The 25,456-nt window shown below is 37.2% G+C and overlaps 1 protein-coding gene across 2 annotated transcripts; it reads right to left on the minus strand.

The window, feature by feature from the left end:
• Positions 1–809: 809 nt before the first annotated feature.
• Positions 810–24,109, minus strand: LOC128517409 (GDP-L-fucose synthase-like). 2 transcript variants are annotated; one of them, XM_053491020.1, is made up of 10 exons: positions 24,030–24,109; positions 14,081–14,229; positions 13,404–13,518; positions 11,738–11,866; positions 11,449–11,522; positions 10,538–10,671; positions 5,538–5,669; positions 3,457–3,536; positions 3,230–3,329; positions 810–2,742 (listed from the first exon to the last, which is right to left on the minus strand). In XM_053491020.1, the coding sequence occupies exons 1-10, from the start codon at positions 24,087–24,089 to the stop codon at positions 2,687–2,689; spliced, it is 1,029 nt and encodes a 342-aa protein (XP_053346995.1). In that variant the 5' UTR covers positions 24,090–24,109; the 3' UTR covers positions 810–2,686. The 2 variants fall into 2 exon arrangements, with proteins under 2 accessions (XP_053346995.1, XP_053346997.1); XM_053491022.1 differs by lacking the exon at positions 24,030–24,109 and adding an exon at positions 20,638–20,778.
• Positions 24,110–25,456: the final 1,347 nt, after the last annotated feature.

Below are 25,456 nucleotides of genomic sequence, written 5' to 3' on the forward strand. Positions count from 1 at the left end.
GAGATGGTCTATTTGTTTAGTCTTAAAGAGCACAGGACAGACTGTACTGTATACTTCTACACTTTCACCTACTGTATAATTATGGGTCATTAAAATAATCACGAGCCTTAAAAAGCATCCCTATCCTGAATGGCATACAGATCATTCTTTCTTTGTAGATACCGTTATGGAATGTAATCTATATTACAATCAATATGACCAACTAATATGGCCTTTGTTTATTGCATGCTTCACTATAGCATTCAGGGATTTCAGTCCTGCAGGCTACACTAAGGCCCTTGGTTTGATTATTCTTTCTTTGTAGATACTGTCATCTACAAATCAATACAAGGGGGAATGATGTGTATTTAGGACAAACAAAAAATTGTAAAAGAAGTTATGCACAAATCACAATTGCCTCAAAAACAACAGAAATAGTAATACTAATGCAATATATCTACCACTGTATTAAAACATATTCACTTCTTCAATGCATGTCATTAATCCCCCTTTAAAATAATCATATTTTGTTGCAGGCTGAAATAAAGAGAGAGACAATTTTTTCTTCATTCAGCTGTATTTACTCTTACAACTTACTCTTTGTGCAACTTTTAACATCCCAGTGAAAAATATAACACATGTCAGAAAAAAAACTAGTAAAAACAGAATCACTGGGTTGGAAATAGATAATTAATTTTTCTACTTTTCTTCATTTGTTGTTAAAACTTTGCTGTTAAACATTGCACTGAATAAATACAGCTATATACAACACAAACACACACAATTTTTTTTAACCATCACATTATAAACCTTTTACACCTTTAAAGTCATGTTTTGTATACATGCAGATTTATTCTATATCTGTTTAATCAATGCAAGGTATTTCATTACATATCAAATGTTTAATATTTTACAGGAAATGAAAAAAAAGGCAACATTTTAATTTGTCCACTGATCAAAACTGCCACTACTCATCAAATATCATATAAACTACATACAACTATTTACTAATCCTGTACCGATCAGAATAAAAAAATGGCTAGTGAATTGTATTTAACAGATATTAATATATATGAAAATGTAAATTGTAGCAGGGCAGTAACAAAAAGGTTCCATCACATTCCACATTTGGTCATAAAGAGAACAGATATTAAACATTCTATCATTCTATGTAAAAAAAAACAACTGACCGTCATCTTTAAAAATCATGCCAGATTTCACTTAAAAAAAACTTGACCTCAAAAATAAATTCAAAAAAAGTAGGAAAGAGATAGTGTTTAATGGGATTTAATGCCTATTATGGACGGTAACCACCAGGGACCAGTTACACTAAATTGTCACAATACCTAGAGATTTGCGATTCGTTTAGTATCACGATTTTATAAATATCTCAATTCAATGTAATATATAATTTTTTTTTTTTTTTGCTATGATTCTGAATAAACTCCTGCCACAGGAGGCAGCCACACAGGACACTGTGCCGTCTGCCAATGTGTAAACTGTTTAGAGTGCGCCACATGGAACATTATGGAGGAACAGCTACGGATTCTACCACCTCAAATACAAACATATAAGTGAGAAAATTGAAATTGGAAAAAAATAAAAATTTTGGGGGGGGAATCATGATACATAACTAAATAACTGAATGAGCTTATAACTTGTATAAGAGGATGCATGCAATCATGATTCCTGTGTTAGAAACATTAATCCCTACTTCTCAAACTTTAAAGCTACCTAAAAAGGTATGATTTAAACCTTTACAATTGATGTTAGTTATGACAAATGACATAATTGCTAGGAACAAAGCTTGTCTGCTGGGTGAGTCTTTGATCTTAGAGAATATGTAAATATTTTGAGATACAGGTTGTTCTTTCTTTACTTTCATGAGCTATAATCCCTTAATTATGGAAATTAAATTGGACAAAGGATTAAAATATTCTACTTCATGTGTAACTAATCTAAAATATTGGAGAACGGCACTATTGATGAGCCAAGCATTTATTTTAAGATTCAAAAGCTACCCCGACTGTTATTCTCTAACCTGTCAAATCACATGATCAGAAAAAGGCCTAAAGGGGTAAAAAGGTAAGAAAAAACAAGACAAACATACATGGATAAATATGACAACAAATGAAATGCCCTGCACCGAGGAATTTACAAACCCACTGAAAATGACACCACAGTGATGTCGAAATATTGAATCTGACTGGTCACTTGTTTCTAAATGACCTGGCTCTGCAAATTAAATTATACTAAAGAACTTATTGTGATATTACTGTAGCTATAGCAACTACTGAAAAGGTGGCGGATACTGATGGATATTTCTGTGTCACATTGTTGTTGTTTTTTGTTTTTTTTGATCACGCAGAACAGGGACTTTAGGGAGTAAAACAGGAACAAACTTTCACAGATGACAAAAGATTACTATAAATTATATGACAAGTCATTTTTTTAATAAAAACAAATTGTTAAAGTTGGCACAGCTTTAAAAAAAGAATTAACTTTGGGGAGCTAGCTATAATTATATTATAGTTTGATATAGTCAAGCCCTCTTACATCATTACATTTGGGTCCAGAGCAGGTGTTCTCCAATAATAATAATAATGTTTTGCTTCTTCAGTTCCTCCCTTAAGTACTTTGAAGTGAAATAATGTAGGTGGGTCCTGTAACATGTTGCAGCGAGAGTCCTGATGTACTTCAGTTATCCTTATTTGCGAGCGATGTCATAATTACCCACAAACCAATCACAGGTCTCCTTGATGGCTGAAGAAAGACAGAAGTAAGATCCACGTCAACACACTTGTCTGCACGTGCTATGAGGTAAGTAAGTGTATGCGTGCCATCATGAAGCTGTGGTGGCTAAAAAGCCCAAGTTCTTTAGGTATACTGTATGTTATATGAGTTTCTTTGGTGTGTGTGTGTGTGTGTGTGTTTGGTTGGTGATGTTTGTGAAGTACCCAAAAACACAAAGTTTATTAGAATGAAGTGATAAATGCATCCCAAATGAAAACTAAAGCTATGAATATAGGATGGACTATTTGTACATAACAGTCAGTCAGTCACATTAAAAAGAAAGAAAATTTACAGGGCAACTATGTGAGGTGCGTTATTAACTCGAGTAAAGTAGCTGAGGTTGAGAAACTGTACAGATTATTTCTTTTAACAGATGCCGACAGTAGATTAACAGTACCTACACTAGTTTGTATCTTTCTGTGCGCGCGTGTGTTTTTTTTTTTTTTTTTTTTTTTACCTTTGTGGAAAGGCGTGAAGGTGAAGTCAGGAAGGTATTTGCGGAGTTTGGCGTTACAGGCTGTTTTCTTGAATTGCCCGTCAGCTTTACTTGTATCATACTGATCACAAAAGGTCAAGGCTAATACGAGATAAAGGGTCAACCAGAATTAACCAGAAAAAAAAAAATTATACAGTGGGCCGGCTTAAAGTGTCTCGGGAGAAAGTGTGCAACTGTGTGAAGGATACAACAACGTCCCCTTTGAACCCGAACGCTTCGATGACGGCATCCGCGGCTTCCTTGATGGATACTTCGTCCTCCTCTCCAACTGGATGTGTGAAACAGAGAGCAAAAACTAATTACAGTTTCATAATCTTTTTTACATAATAAGTTTATATACATAATAAGTTATTTCACAGACACATTTTAAACGCTGACATGTTATGTTATGTTATGTTATGGTATGTCTCTGGGGTGATTGTACGAGGGGCGTTCCAGTCAAACCGGGACGTTTGATTGTGCAGAATAACAGAACACAGTTATGAGAGCAAAAACACCCTTTTTTTTCCTCCATGTAATCCAGTAAAAACACATCCATACCCTGCTGCCCCCTCACTGGACCCACTGCAGTTTGCTGATTGTCCTAACAGTTCCACGGATGACACCATCTTCATCACACACCTAGTCAAGAAGGACACCTACATTCGAACGCTGTACTTATATTTCAGTTTAGCATTCAAAACTATCATCCCTCAACACCTGATTGATAACACCAACAGGCTGAGCCTGCTGGGCTTGAACACCTCCGTCTGTAACTGGATCCTGGACTCTCTGACCGGAAGGCCTCAGTCAGTGAGGATCAGGAACTGCCCCTTCAGCACCACCACACTGAGCACTGGGGCCCCTCAGGGCTGTGTGCTCAGTCCCCTACTGTTCAAACTGCTGACTCATGATTGTGTAGATAGCAACACACAGCTCCAATCACATCATCAAGTTTGCTGATGACACGACCGTAGTGGGTCTCATGAGCAAGAACGACGAGTCAGCGGACAGAGAGGAAGTAACTGACTAATGGACAGAGCCTAACTGACTGGTGTAATGACAACAACCTGTCTCTGAATGTAAATAAGACAAATAAGAGACATTTACATGTTGCATCTGCAAAGCCACCAGCATTGTGGCTGAACGGACACACACATCACACTCAATTTTCCCCTTTCTGCCATCTTTGGAAAAAAGGTACCGAAGCAATCGGGCACACACATGCATATTGTGCAACAGCTTCTACCCACATGGCATCCGTCTCCTCAATAAGAAAGGACTGGACTGACACACACACACACTCATTTAGATAAACATTTACCTCTATAAAATGAGACTGGACTGATAAACACACATGCGCATACACGCTGATCTATAACCGTCCGATAAACCGAGCAAATTTCAAACACCAAACTTGAAAATGTTTATATTATCAGCTGCTATCTGCACAAGAACTTTTTCTTATCTATGCTGCTACTCAGAAAAAATGTTTCCTTTTTTTTTATCTAATCTATGATTCCATTAACTTGCACTCAATCCACTATTTATTGCATTGTGTCATGTTGCCTTGTGGCTGCTACTGTTTGGACGCTTGCACATGCACTTGATGTTGTCTTGTGGTATCATTTGTATAGTAATGTCTTTTGTATAGTCCTTTAGAATAGTTTGTAATAATTTATGGTGTAAATTTGGTTCGTCTTAGATTGTTAGCTAATTAGGCGTCCTACTTAACTAGTTTCTGTTAATTTATGGAGCACCTTGGTCCTGGAGGAACGCCACTTATGCCTGCGTTTCATTAGTGCTTGGATACCGATACCATCAAGACAAAGAGTTTTCTTAATATGCCGGAGCCATGATCGGACTGCCTGAATTACTTAAACTCCTTTAACGACCCAAACATTTGGAAATGGTTGGAACGAAGTCAGGACTGTACGGGGGACGTGGCACTAACTCCCAGCAGAGCTATCATAATGTGTTGGTGAATGATTGTGCGTACAGTTCCCACAGACAGATGCACCTCTTCCACAAGTTATCTGTCGATTTTGAAGATCAGTTCGATTACAATGGACTCAGACCTACCTTGGCCAGATTGTCACACAGATGTACGGCCTTCTTTAAACCATTTGCATCACCCAGATATTTTACTGCGGCTAAAAATCTCATTACTGTTCTGTGCCTGAAGTCTTCTGTAAATGTCAATCTCTTTTATGCCGTCCTTTACCAGAAATTCCATCACAAGTCACAGTGTGACTTGACCGCCCCTCGTATGTGTGTATAAAGTGTTTACCTGATAATATGATTGGTTCCACCTCATTATATTCTCTGAGCACCCAAAGAAAGAGGCGAGCCAAATCGAGTGAATAAATAAACTGTCGTCGTGGACGGCCAGAGCCCCAGACCTGCAGAGCTGTCCCCTCCTCTGCAACACAAAACAGACACAGGTTAAATGTGCAGACTCCAAATATTTCCATTTAGAGATTAGTTAAAATAGTAGTATGTAAATTATTTGTAGTATTTGTTTTTTTGTTTTTTCCCATTTGCTCTCATGGTCTTCTAGATTACATGCACTAATAATGTTAAACTATTATAAATACTGTATTATGTAGCTTTAAAACATCTTTGAACTTTTATCACAATGAACTAACTACATTGCAGAAGCATACATCCACATCACTTTTTGTGATGGCCATTACAATACCCCGGGATGACATTCAGCCCAGTAGCTTCGAGTTTCCAGCCAGGTGTGGTTGCCATTTATACTATTTTACACGGAAACATGAAGCTTAATAAAACAGTCTTCCAGTAAAAACAAACAATGAAACCTTTGTCATATGGTCATGACAACAGTCAAAGCAAAGATTTACTGTAGAACACGTTAAATTCTCAAATCTGATTACTTTTTACTGCTCCTGCAGTAGTTACAGCCAAAATTCTCATAGTCATGTCTTGGACACCAGGACATGAACCCTTTTTTTTATTTTAATTCATCATTAAATATTTTTGGGGCATCTAAAACTTGTTTTAATGTGTCTCTATAGTAGATAAAGCCAAGCAAATGTTGGATAAGTTGGAGTACCGCTCAATGTACCTAGTCGATTTTACAATCAGTCAAAATTAAATTACTTGGCCCCTGAGTGGCGCAGTGGTAAAGTGCTCGCCCTATCACCCGGAGATCGCTGGTTCGATTCCCGGGTGATGCTGCAACTTCTTGCAGCCGGAGGTCTAGAGAGAGCAGATTGGCCGAGCTCTCTCAGAGGGGAGGGATGAGAGGTATTTCGTGCTCCCACATCACGGCTCTACAGCCAATGAGGGGCATCTGTGAGCTCACGTAAGCAGAAGGAGTGGATAGCGCTGTCCTCCGAGTGTGTTACTCTATCCCCAACGGTTCGTGAGGGAGCAGTTCGAAAAGATGCGGTCAGCTAGCGTCACGTGGTTCGAAGGAAACAAGAGATAGCCTTCGGCCCTCCTGACTGAGTGGCAGGAGTAGCCTTAATGTGGGAGGAATTGGAAACGTCATTCACAGAAGAATCTGGGAGTTTTTGACAGAATTCTTACCCAAATGTCTATTTTTAGCTCTGATTTGAAAAGCAATAGAGATGTAATTGTAGTGTAGACTTTTAGTTTAAATTCAACAAATTTACCAAAAAAGAAAAAAACAATTGCATTGTTTAGGAATCACAACAATGTTTTAAACCAGGATCTACTTTGAACATGTTTACAATCATAACTTTGATGGCCGTGTATATTTCCTTGTATTTTTATGGAATATAAACAACAAGCTTTCATTAGTGCATCTTCATTTACATGCTGCTGGGCTGTAAATGAATATGAAATGACTGCTGCGGATATGTTTCCTCAAACGACCTGTGCCATGTCTCATGGTGGCGCTTCACATTAGTGATTTTTATCATCGTCACTAAGTTTTAAACCGTACTGTGAAGTGGTATCCTATTAGTTTCACAGCATTCGACTGACAGTAAGCGGAAAATATAGCTCTATGCACTTCAGAATGCATCCTGCATCTTCTATCATCAATAAACACCAGTGACTCCATATTTTTCTTCACCACATTCTGGTATGTCTTAGTCTTATGTCAAAACTGGGCAGACATTTTGTTTGTTTGTTTTAAGAGTTTTATTTCTAATCTGAAACTTCTTTTTTCTTAAAACTTTGTTTTAAGAGTTTTATTTCTAATCTGAAACTTCTGCTTGTAAGTGTAGAATCAGATCTCCATATACACAGTCAGTGCAAGTCTATAAAAAATAAATTGAATAGCATTCCATAGCATTTAAAAAAATATATTTTTGTTGAACATGTTTACAATCGTAACTTTGATGGCTGTGTATATTTCCTTGTATTTTTACGGAATATAAGCAACAAGCTTTAATAGATCTTTAGTGAAGCTTCATTTGCATGCTGCTGGACTGTAAATAAACATGAAATGACTGCTGCGGAGATGTTTCCTCAAACGACCTGTGCTTTGTCTCATGGTGGTGCTTCACATTACTCATTTTTATCATCGTCACGGTTTCGGCACAAACGAGACAAACTGGTTTTTTTATCCTCCCTTAATTATCACCGAATTTTTTTTGTAATCTATTGTCTTTTTCTTTATTTCTTTTTTTTGCTGTACTTTGTTTCCGTTTTTACCTGGCACTCACACACTGTAAACTATAGCTCCGATTGGCTCTGTTGAGTGACGCATTTAGCTGGTACATTAGTTATACTCTTATATCAGAAATATTATATCCTGGATAGAACTGTCATTCATGTGTCAAGTTCTCTTGTATACTGTATACCGACAATGATACCTCTACCTCAACCAGAGGGATCGTCACTTGGCTAGATGTTTTGAATGGCTTTTCCTTCACCAAGAAAATAACATCCCAGTCATTTATTGTAAAAAACTTACAGACTAGACTGCGTGTTTAGGGATCATGGTGCAATATACTCTTCCGTTAAAGTTGTGTAATATAATAGTAGTAATCAAAGGATAGTGGTTTCATTTTTAGGGATTAAGTTGGCGTGAAGCCTATTTTATTGCGTAACGAACGATTTCTTTTTTGATCAAAGTTTTTTTTATTTATTTCAAACTTTACAGAAAAAAAACCAACAACAAAACACGACAAAAGAGAACAAAACCAAACCCCCCCACCCCCCCAACACCAGACAATTTTTTAAAATAAAATAATAATAAGTAATCTTTACACACTCTTCCTTTACGGTACTATATTATCTGCGTTCATGCCCTCAGCAAAAGTTAAGAAAGGCTGCCAAATACTATAAAATGTGTCAGTAGACCCACTAACTGTATACCAAATTTTCTCCAGTTTAAGACAGTTCATCACCTCCCTTATCCAGTGGCTAAAATAAACAACGAGGTATATCCAATTACATTTTTGTTACGCAAGCCACTGCCAAGATCATAATCTATAATGTATTATAGCAGGTATAAGGTATAAGAGGAACCAGAAAATTTGGGATGTTGAAATATTAAACTAAAGACCGTGTTTTATTCCTCGTGTGTCATGAGCCTCCTGGCTTAGTCATTATTTACCAAGGGCCTAGTAATAACTTTTAGCCTAAACCAGTCCAGCGACTGTATAAGCAATACAAGAGCAATTTCCCTTTGGGATTAAAAAAGTTATTTAAATCTTGAATAAAGAATTCACTGCACTCATGCCTTTAGTATGAACCGTACATAAATTGATTATTATAACTCTATTTTATTCTTCCAATGGACCAGCTAATTAGGCTTTGAACAATACCAAAAAAATAACAGCCGTATTAATATTAATACTAATAGATTAATCCTAATAACCTTAAGATGTGTTTAAAAAAACACTTTAAAGCTCTCTGTTTGGTTGAGTTAGAACTTATTATCGTATTCCTACAGAATAAACGGACATAGTTAAATGTGACAAGTCAACCAAAACCCGCACGCCTTGTTTATATTTATGTATATGAATTCCTGCCTCGGGCGACTCATGAGTTGCTGTTGGGAAAGAAACAGAAGCACTGCTAAAACATTAATTACGCAACTAATCTTGCTGCTTTCCTTTTACCGACTGACACAATAAAAGGTTTATACTTAACATCGGTTATTTTTGTTCAGGATATATCAATAGCTGCATACTAATAAAGGTAATAATCGCATAAAAAGTTTTTTTTATCAGAATAAAACTGCATCATGTAAAGACCTCAATCGGAATGAGTGGGGTGCTGTAAAACTTTGCAGCTGGTAAGTATCAGACATGTAAACACATTGTAAAACCTGTAAACGTCATGCTTCTTTCTTTCTTGTTAGAATAAACACGTTTTTGAGAATTGACTATTTTTAGATGAGATGTAATTCTTGTAACCAGTCATAATGCAGAAGGTGTGATTTATCAAAAAAGAAAAAGAGAAACCTTAATGATCGTCTAAACTCAGATCAGCCATAACATTAATAAACATTAAAACCACCTAGGACTTGTGTTTCCCTTGTGTCACTGGAGGGGCTCTGCCCCTTTGATTGTGACTCTACGGGGCTTCTGGGAGTGTACTGCGGTGTCTGGCACCAGGATGTTGGCAGAGGTAGTCTTGTTTGCCTGGCACATTAACCTTTAACCCTTCTTTTTTCCCGCTTTTTTCTAAATGAAATCACACGTAAGACCTCGCCTCGTGTCTGTGGTGCCACCCGTGCAAAAAGAATAAACCCGTTACAACATCAAATGTAAAACTACAAAGCTCTCCGACAACTGATTAAAGCGCATGCTTGTTAACTGCTTTTAAACACATTTGTAACGCTAGAAACGTAATATTATTGACATTGGTAACTGTAATCAAATTACATGCATTCAAAATGTAACGTGTTGCATTACTGCGTTATAAGAATAAGTAATTAGATTACAGTAACGCGCTATACCCAACTCTGCTTCTCATATTTAAACTAAGAAATATTCTGATTAAACACTTTAAGCATTTAATGCACATCTCATCAGATTAACAGTTATTTTGGAATTTTCAATCAGAATGATTTCAAACAGATTAAATAATCACCATATAAGCCATTGTTCATGAAACCACTGAGGCGCGATATCTAAGAATTTAATAAATCCACTGTGTGTGTGTGTATATATATAATTCTAAACAAAATCAGTTTAACAGTTGTGAAATAAAATACCTGATTGAAATTTTCATTTTATTTGACTTTTCAAATGTCCTGAATCGAGGCATGCATTTCATTCTGAATCCAGACTTACAGAGAGATAGAACATGTATGCAGTGTTTGTTAGTATTTCTTACTCTGTGCAAGGTAGGTCTTGTGTATAAGTCCTGGGAGAACGTGGCCGTCCTCTATACTGAAGTTGTCATGTGGACCAAAGACGTTTGTCGGGATAACGGCAGTGTACCTCCGGTCATACTGTTTAAAATATGCCCTGCACAAAAGACACAGGATATATGACTACGTATTTTCATTAAGCTAAAAATTTTGTAAAACTTTCACTGTTTTAAAAAAAAAAAACATTTGAAAAGGTAAGCATAGTATTTAAACACAGTACATATGATCTTTATCTGTTCATGGTGTCAGGTTTGCCTCTGAACAGTGACTAATTCAGATCTGAAACAATGATTACTGTAGACATAATGTAGACACTCTGTAGTGGATACTCAACACACTAAGAAAATCTGAAAAATTCCCTTTTTGACCTTAGGTCAAACCTATAAAAGTTTTATTTATACAGCGCTCAAAAGAAATTAGGGAAATGAGTTTAAAAAGTGCGAGGAGATATGTGCAAGTTATAATTATCAGATTGTCCCTGATGAGCAAGCCGAGTGCGATGGTAGCAAGGGAAAACTCCCTGAGGTGGCAGTAGGAAGAAACCATAAGAGGAACCAGACTCAACAGCTGTAAACTATTCAACACACTGGGAGGTAGAACAGGTAGTCCTGGGTGGTAGGAGCTAATTATTTGTTAAGTTTGTTAAGAATTCTAACAAAATCTGAAAAAAGAAAATTAATATCAGATCAGGATATATGAACTTGACCCCTAGCTATCGTGATAATATTAACACGGGTGGTCCGTGGTTAATCTAATCTCTAGTGTCTAAACACTAATAAAATAAGTACATTAGTGTAGCAGGAGATTATATAGAGAATCAAAAGTCCTGTGTTTGACTTAAACACCCTTCTTACAACGATATGTAATTTCTCACCTGTTGTGGACATCGATCATTCGTTTAGCGTAGGAATAACCAAAGTTAGATTCGTGAGGAGGACCGTTGTGAATCTGATGGTGAGACAAGTAAGAATCAGTTTAAATTAACACATGAATTCGTGTCAAAACCAAATAACATGCAACCATGAGGACAATTTTTCAAATAATTCTTCTAAAAACAATCCCTCTAAATTCAAGATCGGTAAGATAGCAAAAAAAAAAAAAAAAAAAAAAAGGACTCAGTTTCCAGTCGCTGAATCAGTAAACAAACCAAAAATTTTACAAACCATAGTCTCATCGATGGGGTACGTGGTTTGGTCTGGAAAGATGCAGGTGGACAGGCAAGATACAACCTTCTGCACGCCGAACTCGTGAGACGTGTGCAGCACGTTGTCGTTGATGTAGATGTTGTTTCTCTGAAAGACGATGCAATCAGTGAATGCCTATGGTATACAGCTGAAGTCGGTAACACCATGTGTACATAAGAGCAATTAAATATCAAATCGATTAAAATAAGCTCTTAATTGCACTATTTTTAATAATAAAGTGTTCCCTTCAATGAACAATGCAAAACAACTATTTATAAAAGATTTTATTGACGCAATATCACATGAGAGGGAGCGCTGCCTGAGCATTAAATGAAAAGCTAGCGTGCTCTGTAGGGTGTATAATCATTTGTTCACCCCACTTAGTAGTGTCCTTGATTAGGCGATACATAGGGATTTGAGATTCAGGATTGTGTTAGAAGCTAGTTAGCTTCCTAGCTCAGCTTAGTCGGAACTCACTGTTATATAAAAGAAACTGACCTATGAAGAACATTCTTTATTTAGTCTGTGTTTCCCCTTGAAAAGAAATGATCAGAGACAATTGAAAAATCTGATCATGAGAATCCACAAAGAATTCAGGAAAATTGGTGACTGACCAAAAAAAATTTAATAAAAAAAAACACATTCATAGCAGTAATCAGAAGGTAAAGGACCAGCTAAAACATTGCATAACCTTGACCTTTATGGACTGCGTTCAAGTTTTGACATTGTTTCGTGAGCACAAAACTTTCTCACTTTTTTTTGTTTAAGTAAGACCACAATTAATTTGGTATGTCATCTGACTTGAAGCAAATCTAACAGCTCTGGGGTATTTCATGGGGTGTTCAAGTCAAACCGGGACCTGAGATGAAGCTTCTCATAAAATTGATAATGAGAACATCAATGAACATTCAGCGTGTGGAACGCCTGATCCTTGACAATTAACGGATAAAATGGTAATAGTACATTATTTACGAACACCACTTGCACGTTACTGGAACTCGGCTAGAAGTTACTGCCACATCCGCGTCCAGTCCTGACCCTGCTCAAAGCCACATCTCTGGGCCATTAATGGAGTTCCCGGGAGGCCAGAATCTCGGTATAATCCCCTGCTACACTAATGCACTTATCAAGCGTTCCAGTCCGATTATGACTCCAGCGTTACTGAAACGCTTGATAAGTGCATTAGTGTAGCAGGGGATTATACAGAAAAATAGGGAGAGATTAAACTCTTCTAATTGTATTCTGGTATTGTGTACACACATAAGTCCTGTTTTGACCTAAACGCCACTTGTACAAGAGGAACACAAACACAGATGACCACAGCTGCTTTCGGAAAGAGCAGCAAACAATGGTGGACCTACGGTGTTTAATAGATTTTTAAAGGGTGTTAAAATCAGTAATAAAAAGGTGTACTGTACTTCATTATGCCTTGGACTATTGGAAATCTTTCAAGTGGAAAAATGAAAGTAGTTTAATATTACAGTTGCTGAGAACTCAAATTCTTTATAAAAGAATGTTGAACATGCCCTTTGCACAGCACAACCTTTAGACCTAAATGTTTGTCTGAAGTTAAGGATAAACATAAATCAGCTTGCATTACTAATTAAGTTAAGTGTGTGTGTGTGTGTGTGTGTGTGTGTCTTACCCAAAAGCTAAGGTTCTGTCTCATGTTTTTAAAGAGCCCGCCCACCATGGCTGCCAGATGAATGACGTGTGTAGGGCGGTGTTTCTCGAACACAGCTTTTGTCTCAGCAACATCCCTTGAACCAGAACGACAACAACGTGATCGTAAATTCTTTAAACACCTATTTTTAAAGTCCTAAACACCCGGATATGTCATTACAAACGGAACTTGTTATCTGTTGGAACCTTAGACGTCTTTAAGAAGCTTAACTTTATTTAGACTGTTTACAGAATCAAAGCTAAGGTAAAGAGGAATGACTTGTGCAGGCTTTCCTACAAAAGATTAAAATCAATGCAAATAAAGTCCTGCCTAATGTGTACTCAGAGCTGTAGAGCTGTGGCTCGGCCCTGTGGACTGTTCTGCTAATGTGACTAGCTTCCTCGGAAAAATCAGCCTTTTTTTTAATTATTATTTTAAATGAAATGTTCCACACAATCATTTTCAAAATGCTATATTATTATCTCTTGTTACTATGACTGAGTTTGGATACACACATACATATATATATATATATATATATATATATATATATATATATACACACACACATATATATATATATATATATATATATATATATATATATACACACACATTATAATATAATATATTATAAAATAATAAAGAGGTGTTTTTACATTAGGTTGGCATCTTTGGATGAAAGAAAGATCCATTCTTCTCCTTCTCTTGCTCCACCTTCCTGCCGCAAGACATGCTCTATGGCTCTTCCAACCAGACCGGTGCCACCGGTCACCATCACGCGTATCTTCCCAGTGTCTCCCTCCATCTGTCATGAGAAAAGAAAGATCCCCTGGATTTATTTAAAAGAGTTGAAGGCAACAGCCTTTGACAAAATAAACCTTAACCAGATTATCTGAAACATAATACACTACTCGAGTAATCAAAAGGCTGGAAAGGGCAGAAAGGACTCTCGCTCTGAACCTAACCAACACCTCTGCTTCACTAAATCCTCCATTAAGAGATGCTTAGATTTTTTTTCCCCATCGTAAATGTGTTAAGTGTCATGCAAAGGTAAGTGATGAATTGTACAGCTGGAAGGTGAAGCGTGCTAAGAGCTTCTGGAGCTTATATTTGTCAATACGCGGTCTTTCTTTTAACATTTCAAAAGAGTAAAGACGCCTGAATATGCAAATATATACTTATTTGCTTGTAACAAAGAATGGCTCAAATAGGCAAGTTATGAATGCATTCTTGCGTTGGTTGAACTTGACATTAAGAGTGCACATGGCACAAAGAAGAAGCACCCATGAAAGGTTCCTTAAATGTCTTCAGGGTGGAGGTGCCAATCAAGACATGTTCCAAATCTTATTGATTTTTACAAAAGCAGCACTCCTTGCTCTGCAGGCTTCCATTTGGGATGTGGCAGTTTGGTGTTTGATCGCGACAGAGAGGCTGAGATCGTTGCTCTCTATGCAAATGATCGCGCAAGTGAAGCCTTGTGACCCACAGCAGAAGGAATTTTGGGTAGAATATGTGCTAAAAATGTGATATTGAGTTTAATTAAGTGATATGACACGGGAGGGAGTGCTGTTTACTGAATATCAGCACAACCGTGGTGCGCCTGTAGGCACGAGGATGTTGCCCTGACATTCAGCACTACAGCACAACCTCGAGCATGACCACAAACACTCTTTATTATGGCGTTTAAAGTTTTCACTGTGTTGTAAACTGAAAAAAACAAAAAACAAAACAGGACTATGTAGTCAAATGGTCGGGAGAATAAACCATGATGGTGGTGTTTAGGGGCAGTGGTAGCTCAATGGGTTAAGGCACTGATTTACTGATCAGAAGATTGGCGGTTCAATCCCCAGCTCCACCAGGTTGCCACTGTTGGGCCCATGAGCGAGGTCCTTAACCCTAACTGCTCCAGGGGCGCCGTATCATGGCCGACCCTGCGCTTTGACCCCAGTTACGCTGGGATATGCGAAGAAGCAATTTCCCTCTGGGATTAATAAAGTTCTATTTATTATTATTATTCAATCCTGAAAAACTAACGATTTATTTACTCTGATTTACTACATTTGATAATCTCAGGGTTCTGTAGTGTAAAACTGAAAGCTTTTGCACTATGTAGGGGGTACAGTCCCTTGTCTCACACACCACGCCAAGCAGTACCCTTGATCAGGGATTAGAGAGGGATTTGGGATTCCGCCTAGTGTTAGAAGCTAGTTAGCTTTGTAGCTCATGCCACCTGTGAACAGAACAACACAGATGGTTCAGCAGCAATTCGGAACGACTTAAAAGCAATGAGTAACGAGTCATAGTGTTGTTTAGGATGAGGTAACATCATCCGACGTGTTTTCTCGCTGAAAGTGCTATTGAGACTGATTTTAAATGCGAGTTTTGGCAGGCAGCTACTTACTCTCTCGTGACACTTTGTAATCGTTGTAAGTGTGTGTAATTAATGGTGATTCGAACACCTGTGACGCACTGATGCATATAGTTAAACGTCCCGGTTCACCACTAGTAGAATGCCTTTCAACCAATCTGATGACTTGGTCGGAACTAACTTGTTTAAATCAGAAATGTGTCGCTACTTTAAGTGGATTCTCTGGAATGTCTATCTGAAGAAGACTCCACGGACAATATAATTCACTGATGGAGTTCCCCCCCCCTTTTTTTAAATCACATAGTTAGTGATTTTTCAAATAATAAATATATTTCACTGCAAAAAAAGAATTATTTTCTACCTCCAATTGATTTTTTAAATAACAAAAATAGTATAATAGTTTAAAAACCTTGGAGTCACTTGATAAATTGTTTGCCTTGTTGCCATTAGTTGAACTAGCTACGCTAAGATTTCTAGCTAGCACAGAATACTTGTTAGCTTCCTAGTCTTAACAATGAAGTTCAGGACCAGCTCCATGAGTGAGGTTGGGGTGCTGGCCCACCCAAATACAGGACTGGCCCACTCAGCCAACAGGGAGAAAAGATGTAAATTTATATATCAATAGGATTATGTAAAATCCTTAAAGTCTGAATCGTTTTAAAAGTATTTACCTTAAAATACCAGACTACTATCAAAACTAGTTACACAAGAAATACCAGTAAACAAGCAAAAAAATAGCAGTAAAGAATGACGAATATTTTCTAAGGCAAAAGGGCATCTCAGTGTCATGGGTCTCCTAGATCAAAGATGTATATCTCAATTAAGAGATACATATGTTATACTTCTGTAATCATGTGATACTTGTACTAAATATAGTAAAACCTCAGATTGCTAATGAACGCGGTTTGCGAGTGTTCCACAAGACGAACAAAGTTTTTTAATAAATTTTGAGTTGAAAAACAAAAGTCTTGGTTTACAAGTACCGAGTATAATGTAGCACGCATGCGCTTCTTGTTTTGACCCCGAGCATCACGTGATCACAACTGAGTTAATGGTTTTTCTCTCTCTTGCGCTGCGAAATTGTGGGTAATCGTCTCCCCTGCTGGGTCTTAGTGCGTGCTTCTTACTGGTATAATCAACTTCCGTGCACACGTGTACTGTTTACTATAACACTGTGACCACAGTGTGTGCATGTAAAACATATTTTATTTTGTGTCTGCATGCGTGTATGTTTAAAATGTATCCTTTCATCTGATGTTTTCAGCTAATTATATTTATTTTTAGCCATCATAACTTCTGCATGTCCATGTTTTTAACTACAAAAGAATAGGAGGAGTATGGATAATACAGTGTTTTGAATGAATGTACACACTTGGAATGTTGTAGGGATAGCTCCTATGGGTCACAATCATTTGCATTTGCAATCTATTATCTTAATAGGTTAGGCAACGGTTTAGGGATAATATAAAATAAAATAAAATACATGTAACAATACATAATTACCACAAAGAGGCTGTAACACTACCCTGAGATTTTTATGGGGTATGCCGTGATGTGTCTTTTCAGGTCTGTGGTATACTTCCCAGCAATTGTGTACCCACACTGTTTATCCTCTGATATTACTTCATACACATTCAAATTCCATACAAACTTAAATAATTCTTTTGATTGTGTAAAGCTGCTTTGGGACAATGGCAATTGTTAAAAGCGCTATACAAATAAATTGAATTGAACTACACATCGGTTTTTTATTTTCTCCGGTTTAATATTAAGAAAACGGGCCCATCGTATCGCAGCGGATTGTGACAAAAATTCAATGTTGACAAAAATAAAGACAGGTGCTTCATTAGTTTTGTTTTTGTCACAGATAAAGTTTTTTTATCATAATTTTCGTTAATGAAATTAACACTAGGTGTGAGACGGGGTGACTCGGGGAAAAGCGCAGTCATGGTGTCCTTTTTTACCACCTCAAAACTATGGTAAAACATATTTTTCCACCTCACATACTGTTTAGACTTTATGTTTCATACTGTTTAGTGTACTCTCTCTCTCTCTCTCTCTCTATATATATATATATATATATATATATATATATATATATATATATATATATATAAATGAATGATAAGTTTCCTGAATAAAAAAAAATATATAATAAAAAAATTAACACAAGCCATCAAGCTAATAACAAGTGTTAAAGTTTAAAGGATACATAGCTATGTCTAATCAAGTGAGTGGAAATTAGCTTACTCATGCTAATAATATTTCCAAAGATTATGACCTGAAGGTTAGGTTTTACTTATTAATTCATAAGTATTGAGGCCTACATTAACAATATGCAAGTTTACAAATTAAAAAATCAACCATATCTATCCTGTGTGTTAATATTCACAACAATATATTTTAAAGGATTTTTACTTAAAAAAAAAAAAAGGCCAACCAATTCTTTTTAACCATTACATACAATGACGAATTAGCTAACTTATAATATCAAATATAGCTGTTGAAATAATACAATTATTAATTAACACATCAATCACTCAATCAATGAAACTGCTCCCTTTTTTGTTGTTGATATTTTCCTCACAAATACCCTGTGTAGATTAGCTCAGCTTTGGCTAGCTGAATATGATGAATATAACATGCGTTATTAAACAGAATCAAATACTTAGTGTGTGTGTATTTATAGCCAAAAAACATTTTTATTAATTTTATTTATGTTCAGATATTAACGTATAAGCTTCAGGTAATGTTTTTTTAATGACAGCGGTGCATTTGCAAATAGCTTTTTAGCAAAAGACACAACACTGGTTTACACACAGTTTTAATGTTGATATAACTTATACATATGAACATGTTTGCGCTCCTGCTCTAACCTCCCGAAATCTGTACAAGAAAAATCTGTTAAACCTTTTTAATTAATTTCCTTAATTGTTAAAAGGTTGTTAACTCCAAACTGAATAAATACATACATAATATTTTACAACGTTTCAGCCCTTTAACCTAACAATCAATAAGACTTTAATCGTTCAGTTTATCTATATATACAAAAAACAGAAATTGTGTTTGTTTGGTGGCTTGGTGGTGTTTGCACTTTGCAAAATGCCACCAAAACAAACAATCCTGTAATGCGCATCACAGGGATTAATGGATGCCACATCAGGCAGCATATAAAACAAGCAGAATTAAAAGGCTGACGAAACAATAGAGCAGCATAAGAAGCGAAAAGTTGACCACATGCTCCATTCGCAAATAACAGTAGCTTGCAGGCGGAGCTGCGGATACCCCCTCATCTTTAGTGTAATATAAAATTTGGGCAATACAATTAAATGTATTTCATGGAAAAATTAATTAGGGCAGTAGCATATTGATGGATAGTTTTATAACTATCACATGTATGTATAAACTGTACAGTTTGTATGACTTGCATCACTAAATCTAAAATGTATATTAGGTGTAATGTTCACCTAATGTTATGTTCACACCTAAAAGTTACATGTATGCCTTGATGTTACTCCACAGGTCACATCGGGTATTACTGCACTGTGCGCTACTACTACTAGTAATAAAAATAATTGGAATACCTAATACAAAATAAAAAACAACCACCACTAGTATTAGTACTACCCTGGTGATAGTAATAAAAATACAAGGAGCGTTCAAGTCAAAACAGTTTTTGATTGTGAGGAATAAAAACAGTTATGAGAGTAAAAACTCCCTTTATTTCTCCATATACAGTAAAATATTGGATAAAACCTTGAATGGTAACTTGGTCTGTGAGTGTTTTGCAAGATGACAAAATTTAAAAATAAATAAAATTAGTATGCATGAACTTTGTCTGACGAGCGTCGCCATGATCACAACTGAGGCAATGGTACTTCTCTCTCGAGTTGTGGGTAATCGTCTCAGTCTTTTCTGATCTGTTTAACGACGATGCAACGTCACATTTCTGCAAAATCCTCGAAAGGTTCCATGTTAAAGAGACTCTGCCTGTCAGAACAGTGACAGCGTGTACGTGTGTGTAGGTCAACTTTCGACTCCTCCTCCTGTCCTATTTTTATCTTACACCAGCCACGATTCTTTTTAGTGGCAAAGTGAAAGCTAACTTGTTAACTTCAATTAACAATTAGCTTTTTTTTGGGGGGGGTCCCGCAACCAGGGATTTTCCCAGTGTTTCACTAGTGCTCAGACACCATCAAGAAATAAAGTTTACTCAGTACGTCGGAGCCATGACTTGACTGCCCTGTGCGATTCATGTCTGAAACGCTGGCCTACCAGGAACTCCTTTAATAGGGAAATGGCCCGGAGAGTCAGGATGTGGCAATAACTCCCAGCTAAGTTCCTGTAACGTGTAAGTGGTGTTAGTCAACAGACAGTTTGAACAGACAGATGAGTCTCTTTCTCAAGCTGGTGACAAGTTATCTGTTGATTTTTCGGAATGAGTACAGTGGGATCTGCAAAAATTTGCAGCATTTAACTGTTTTATTGTGGCTAAGAGTCTCATCACTGTAGTGTGCTTGAGGTCTTTTGTAAATGTCAAATTCGCCAATTTAAAAAAATATCAAATCCATCAACAGTCCCAGAATGACTTGAACACCCCAATTGTAAAACAATTACAGCTACTAACACTAATAAAAACAACTACTAACATAACTATTAATACTACTACAGCTACTACTAGTAATAATAATAACAACATCTATTATATAAAATAAAATTGACCCATCTTGCACCTATGAACCACTTTTCAACTTTAAAAAACTATTTTTCTTAAAATGAATAAAGATCATCATAATTATTTTAATAGAAGTGAATAAAGCCCCTATAAGAATAACCAGGTCCTACCTGTGCGTCTGTGCTCTAATCAAAACACCTGAGCCCTGAACACGACGCGCCGAGCTCGAGACGTGCCACGTCACAACTGTGGGCTGGACGTGGCTCACCTGCCCACCCACGCGCGTTAACCTGGGATATGCATGCGTGGAGACACGTCAGTCTTGCCAGCACAAATATATATATATTTAATATGTTTAACGGGTATTTATGTCGAAAGCCTCCTTTATGAGCGTTATTTTCTATCCGAGCTAAAGTTAATCGCTGCTCTTCTTCAGCTCTCCGCTGAGAGGTTTGCGGTATCTACGTAAGACTGCCATCTACTGGCCATAAAAGGTCATACGGTTTTATTACAAGGAACATCAAAAAAAAAATTTAGTGCTTATTGAACTTGTTTAAACCTGATATCCCTTTATTGTGGTGTCACTGAAAGGACGTGTTTAATGTTGTTTGTGAGGGAGACTAAGCTGGAAAGTCGGCTGAGGAGGGAGGTGCCGGTGATGCTGATCTGTACGGAGAGGAAATGTGTCGAGAAGAAAAAGTGCATGAAAGTTCACAGAGGGATGCATCAGAACTTTTTTAAGGACGGCTGGACTGGAAAACCGGCTTTAAGAGACTGGGAAGTTTAAATTCGATTAAGAGTACTTTATTAATCACAAACAGAGTTGGGGTCAGAGTGCAGGCTCAGCCAGGATTCAGCGCCCCAGGAGCAGATAAGGAAAACCCCTTGGTCAAAAGGTCAAGGGGTCAAGCCTCTTCCCCCGCGCTGACATTCCGTTTAGAAATCTAGTAACCTAGAGATGACGGAGAATGAGACCTACAGTTGGCGGTACTTTAACTTACAGAATTGTCTCAGAAACAGAAATGAAATAAATGTACACAATAGGAGCAACAACAGGGCAGTGGTGTTTTAATCTGCCCTGAAAGTTACTTCACTGTGCTGTCAGATACATGTTACAAGTAATCATACAAGTCATCATAAATTTTTTGTTTACCAGCTGATGGCAGTTCTTGATTAAAATGTATGTATTTAAAAAATTTGGTAAGCCAGACTACATAAAAATACAACAAGAACAGTCACTAAACTATGAAAACATGCAGAAAATGCAGCAGGTGTGGTTCCTTTCAACAATGTGTCACTGTGCAATGTTATAAACGCTGATTATGCAGAAAAACGACCTATTTTCCTGTGACTAAGACGAGAAGATGAGAAGACGTCACAGATATTAATGAACAGTGGCGAAATCAGCATGCAATATCGTTAATAAAAAAAAGACAAGACTAAAATGTGATTAAAAAAATTAAAACTAAAAAAAGCATCTGTCTTTATTTTTTTTATTTTTGTCACTATCAAAAATGAAAAGTCACAGGTTTGACTCACGGGAAAACTACCACAGACCCATACAAGAGACACATCAAGGCATACCATAAAAATCTCAGGGTAGTTTTATAGTCTCTTTGTGGTAATTATGTTATGTTACATATGATGCATTTTATTTTATTTTACTTTATAGTTAAACAATATAGTTATAAATTATAGTTAATGATTGTGACTACAACAGTCCAAGTGTGTAAATTCATATAAAAAACCCCCAAAGGTTTAAAACACTGTATTGTCCATATTGCTCCTATTTTTTTGTAGTTGAAAAACAAAAAAAAAAGCATTTTGGCTTGACTAGATGGACAATAGGGTTAATTAATAATAACTATTGTTAAAAGGTTAAGTTTTTATTGACTAAAACTAGCCTAAATACGTAAGGGTTCCTCTGACTAAAATGTCTAGACTTTTAGTCGACTAAATCTTGACTAAAACAAAAATAGGATATGATTTACTAAATATGATCAGAACTAACAAGGACATTTATCCCAGGACTAAGACTAAGGCTAAAATAAAAAATACCTAAAAAAAAAAAAAATAACACTAAAAAAACAGAACAGGAACTAGATCATGTCCTCAACTTTGGCCTTTTTCTATAAAAAGAAAGTGTGCACAGAGAGAGTGGGCGTAGGGCAGGTTGATTCCTGCACCAATGCAACTCTATAAGCAGTTACTGTTGTAGTTACTTCATTTTTTGATTATGAATTATAGTGATGGATAGGGCATAGGGGCTAGGTGGGTAGCTTTCCCATCTGCTCACATTTGATTCCCACCCAATGTGCAATCCCCAGTCATTAAATGTGGTGCCAGTCCCAAGCCCGGATAAAATCCGACCTAAAACCTGTGCAAACTTGTACTGCAGATCAGATACACTAGCCTTTGAGGAAGCAGCTGAAAAACAGATAGCAGCAGCACACACACATAGACATTGTGCAGATGCACCTTGTTCACCCAGTGGTACTTATGTTTAACTGAGAATTGCACAGATAACTCCATGAAAACATGTACGTGAAGTACTCAAGTGCCCTGATCTCAACCCTGATGAACACGGTGACGGCATCAGTGTTCGAACTGAAAGATTTATAAAATCGTGATAATTATGAAATCGCAATTTCAATCGAATCAGCATGTAGCCATCGTGATAACGTATCATGTAGTGACTAGTGATTCCTATCCCTAACGAACACCCCACTAGTCTGGCTTCAGTCAATCCCCCCCGCCGCTGATTTTCTCTTTACATCGTGTCGTATCCAATACCCACCTATCACTAGGGGGTTCCCACAGGGCACTGGTTGCTCAGTAGTAGGTGTTCCGCCTGCCATGCGAATGGCCCGGGTTCGATGCCCAAACCCCAGCCACTGGATTACATGGGAGGGTTGCGTCAGGAAGGGCATCTGGGGTAAAAACTGTGCCAAGCTCGCATTCGTGGACCAAGTGTCCAAGTGTGTAAGGCTACAGCTCAATTAGGTAGGACTGAGGACACGTGATCTCCGGATGATAGAGTGCTATAGATGATAGAGAGTGATGAAATCGTGTCCCTACCGAACATCTCACTACACGCAGTCACCAGCCTAAAAGTCTGGAATCAGGGGGAATGAGCAGAATGGTTTTATCCCTTTTTTAAGCTCCTACGTCAGCACTCTTTGGGGGACAGGAAATAGCAGCAGATTGGGTGCAGGGAAGAAATGAAGGACAGCAGTCCAGATCCTCACGTGTGTACACACACACACACACACTGAAAGGGCTCCAGGACTGAAGCAGTGAGATTCCCAAACTCAAACTGTCCTGTTATTGTCTCATCATTACTCACTCACACTTACACACACACACACACACACACACACACACACACACACAACGCCTGGTACTGTTCGCCATTCAAACTCCGCATCACACTGAACCTGGACTGTCACTGTTAATCCTGTTCACTCTACATGATTAGCGGTGCTTTGTTGTCGTTTGTTTCTTTGTCTTGATAATCAATAACACGTGGATGAAATATAAAACGCCAGATATCTGGACTCACCGGTCTGAGATCAAGTCGCATAGCAGACGCGTAAGTAGGCGACCGCCCTGCAGTGCGCATGCGCGGAGACCAGGGTTGCCAAATATTTTGTTTAATCTGCCTAACTGTTGAACCTTACTACAGGAGTTTCAGTTTCAAGAGAACGCCGTTTCAGTGGTTAATTAATTTATTTATTTATTATTATTTTTTTTTTATTTAACTAGTGCTGGGTGTAAAATAACGCGTTACAAAGTACTTTACTTTACTTTTTTGATGCAACGAGTAATTTAAAGCGTTAGGTCCGCCATTTAAGTATTTAGTTATTTAGTTATATTTTTAAAAACGTAACCCGTTATTCAGACAATTTATGTCATCCATGAGTCAGACAGCAGTGATTCCGTTAGTACTAACAGAACAGGCCCCGCCCCCGCCCCCATACCCCGCCCCCCGCTCTGTTATTCCCGCTGTTAGTAGTGAGCAGATTGTGGGCAGAACGCTGAGTCATGATGGTAGAATAATTAAAAAAGGTCTTGACTAAAACAACGTGCATGAGAAATCACTGAGAAGTTTTTATTTTCTGTAATGGAAAAGTACTCAACTCTTATCAGAAAGGAATGCTTTAATGTAATTAGTTACTTTATAAAGTAAAACACTAGATTTACAGTGGGAGCCACGTCAAACAGCCGCTTGGAGCATGATAGGTCCATGACAGGACCGTGACAGGACCATGATCGATCCGTGCACGGAATGTTATCCCCCGCGATGACGTAGTTAACGATGCCCCGCCCCATAAACGCCCCCATGCGCTTTCTAAAAAGATGGTTGCAATGCTGTATAATTCCGCCAGATGGAGCATTGACTGCTTCAGTTAACTGCAGTGTCCAAGCAGCCGGTTACTATATTTGATATATATATAACATAACTTACGTCAACATAGTTTCATAAATAGATCATGTGGTAAAGAAGAGGGATAAAAAACGATTCATAAAACAGATTTAAATCTCGCAATACACAATCCATGATGCTTATGCTATTTTTAATTAATGATTAAATTAATTAATAAAACTACTTATTGCAATATTTTTCACGACATCCTTAATAATACTTAAAGATACGGTAACATCTGTAATTTATCTATACCGGTCGTTGTAGGTACGGAATACAATGCGGGCTATGTACAGTATTTTACATTACGGTGTATTTTATCTATTTCCGTTTAATACACTGGTAGATAATATTTTGCTGCAAAGTAACGCTTAAAATTTAACTTCTGCTTGGGTTTGTTTTCGTTATATTTTTGATGTTTTCGCTAATGTTTTTTTTCGCTGATAGTCAAAAATTGGCAAAACAAATCGATTAATAACGCATAATATATGAAACAAATATCTGCCCATACGGATCAGTATGTCTTTAGTTATTTAACCAGTATAACGTCTCCCATTAAAGAT

Source organism: Clarias gariepinus, chromosome 2 (genome assembly GCF_024256425.1).
Source record: "Clarias gariepinus isolate MV-2021 ecotype Netherlands chromosome 2, CGAR_prim_01v2, whole genome shotgun sequence".
In the NCBI taxonomy this organism is placed as follows: Eukaryota; Metazoa; Chordata; class Actinopteri; order Siluriformes; family Clariidae; genus Clarias; species Clarias gariepinus.

Bases quoted from the DNA above. Each gene is read 5' to 3' on its own strand.
- LOC128517409 (XM_053491020.1), bottom strand. From the start codon at position 24,089: ATGCGCACTGCAGGGCGGTCGCCTACTTACGCGTCTGCTATGCGACTT. The intron at 14,230-24,029 runs GTGAGTCCAGAT...TTCTCATGACAG, and splicing joins TGCGACTTGATCTCAGACCG to ATGGAGGGAGACACTGGGAA. The intron at 5,670-10,537 runs GTAAGAAATACT...TTTGTGTTGCAG, and splicing joins CAAGACCTACCTTGCACAGA to AGGAGGGGACAGCTCTGCAG.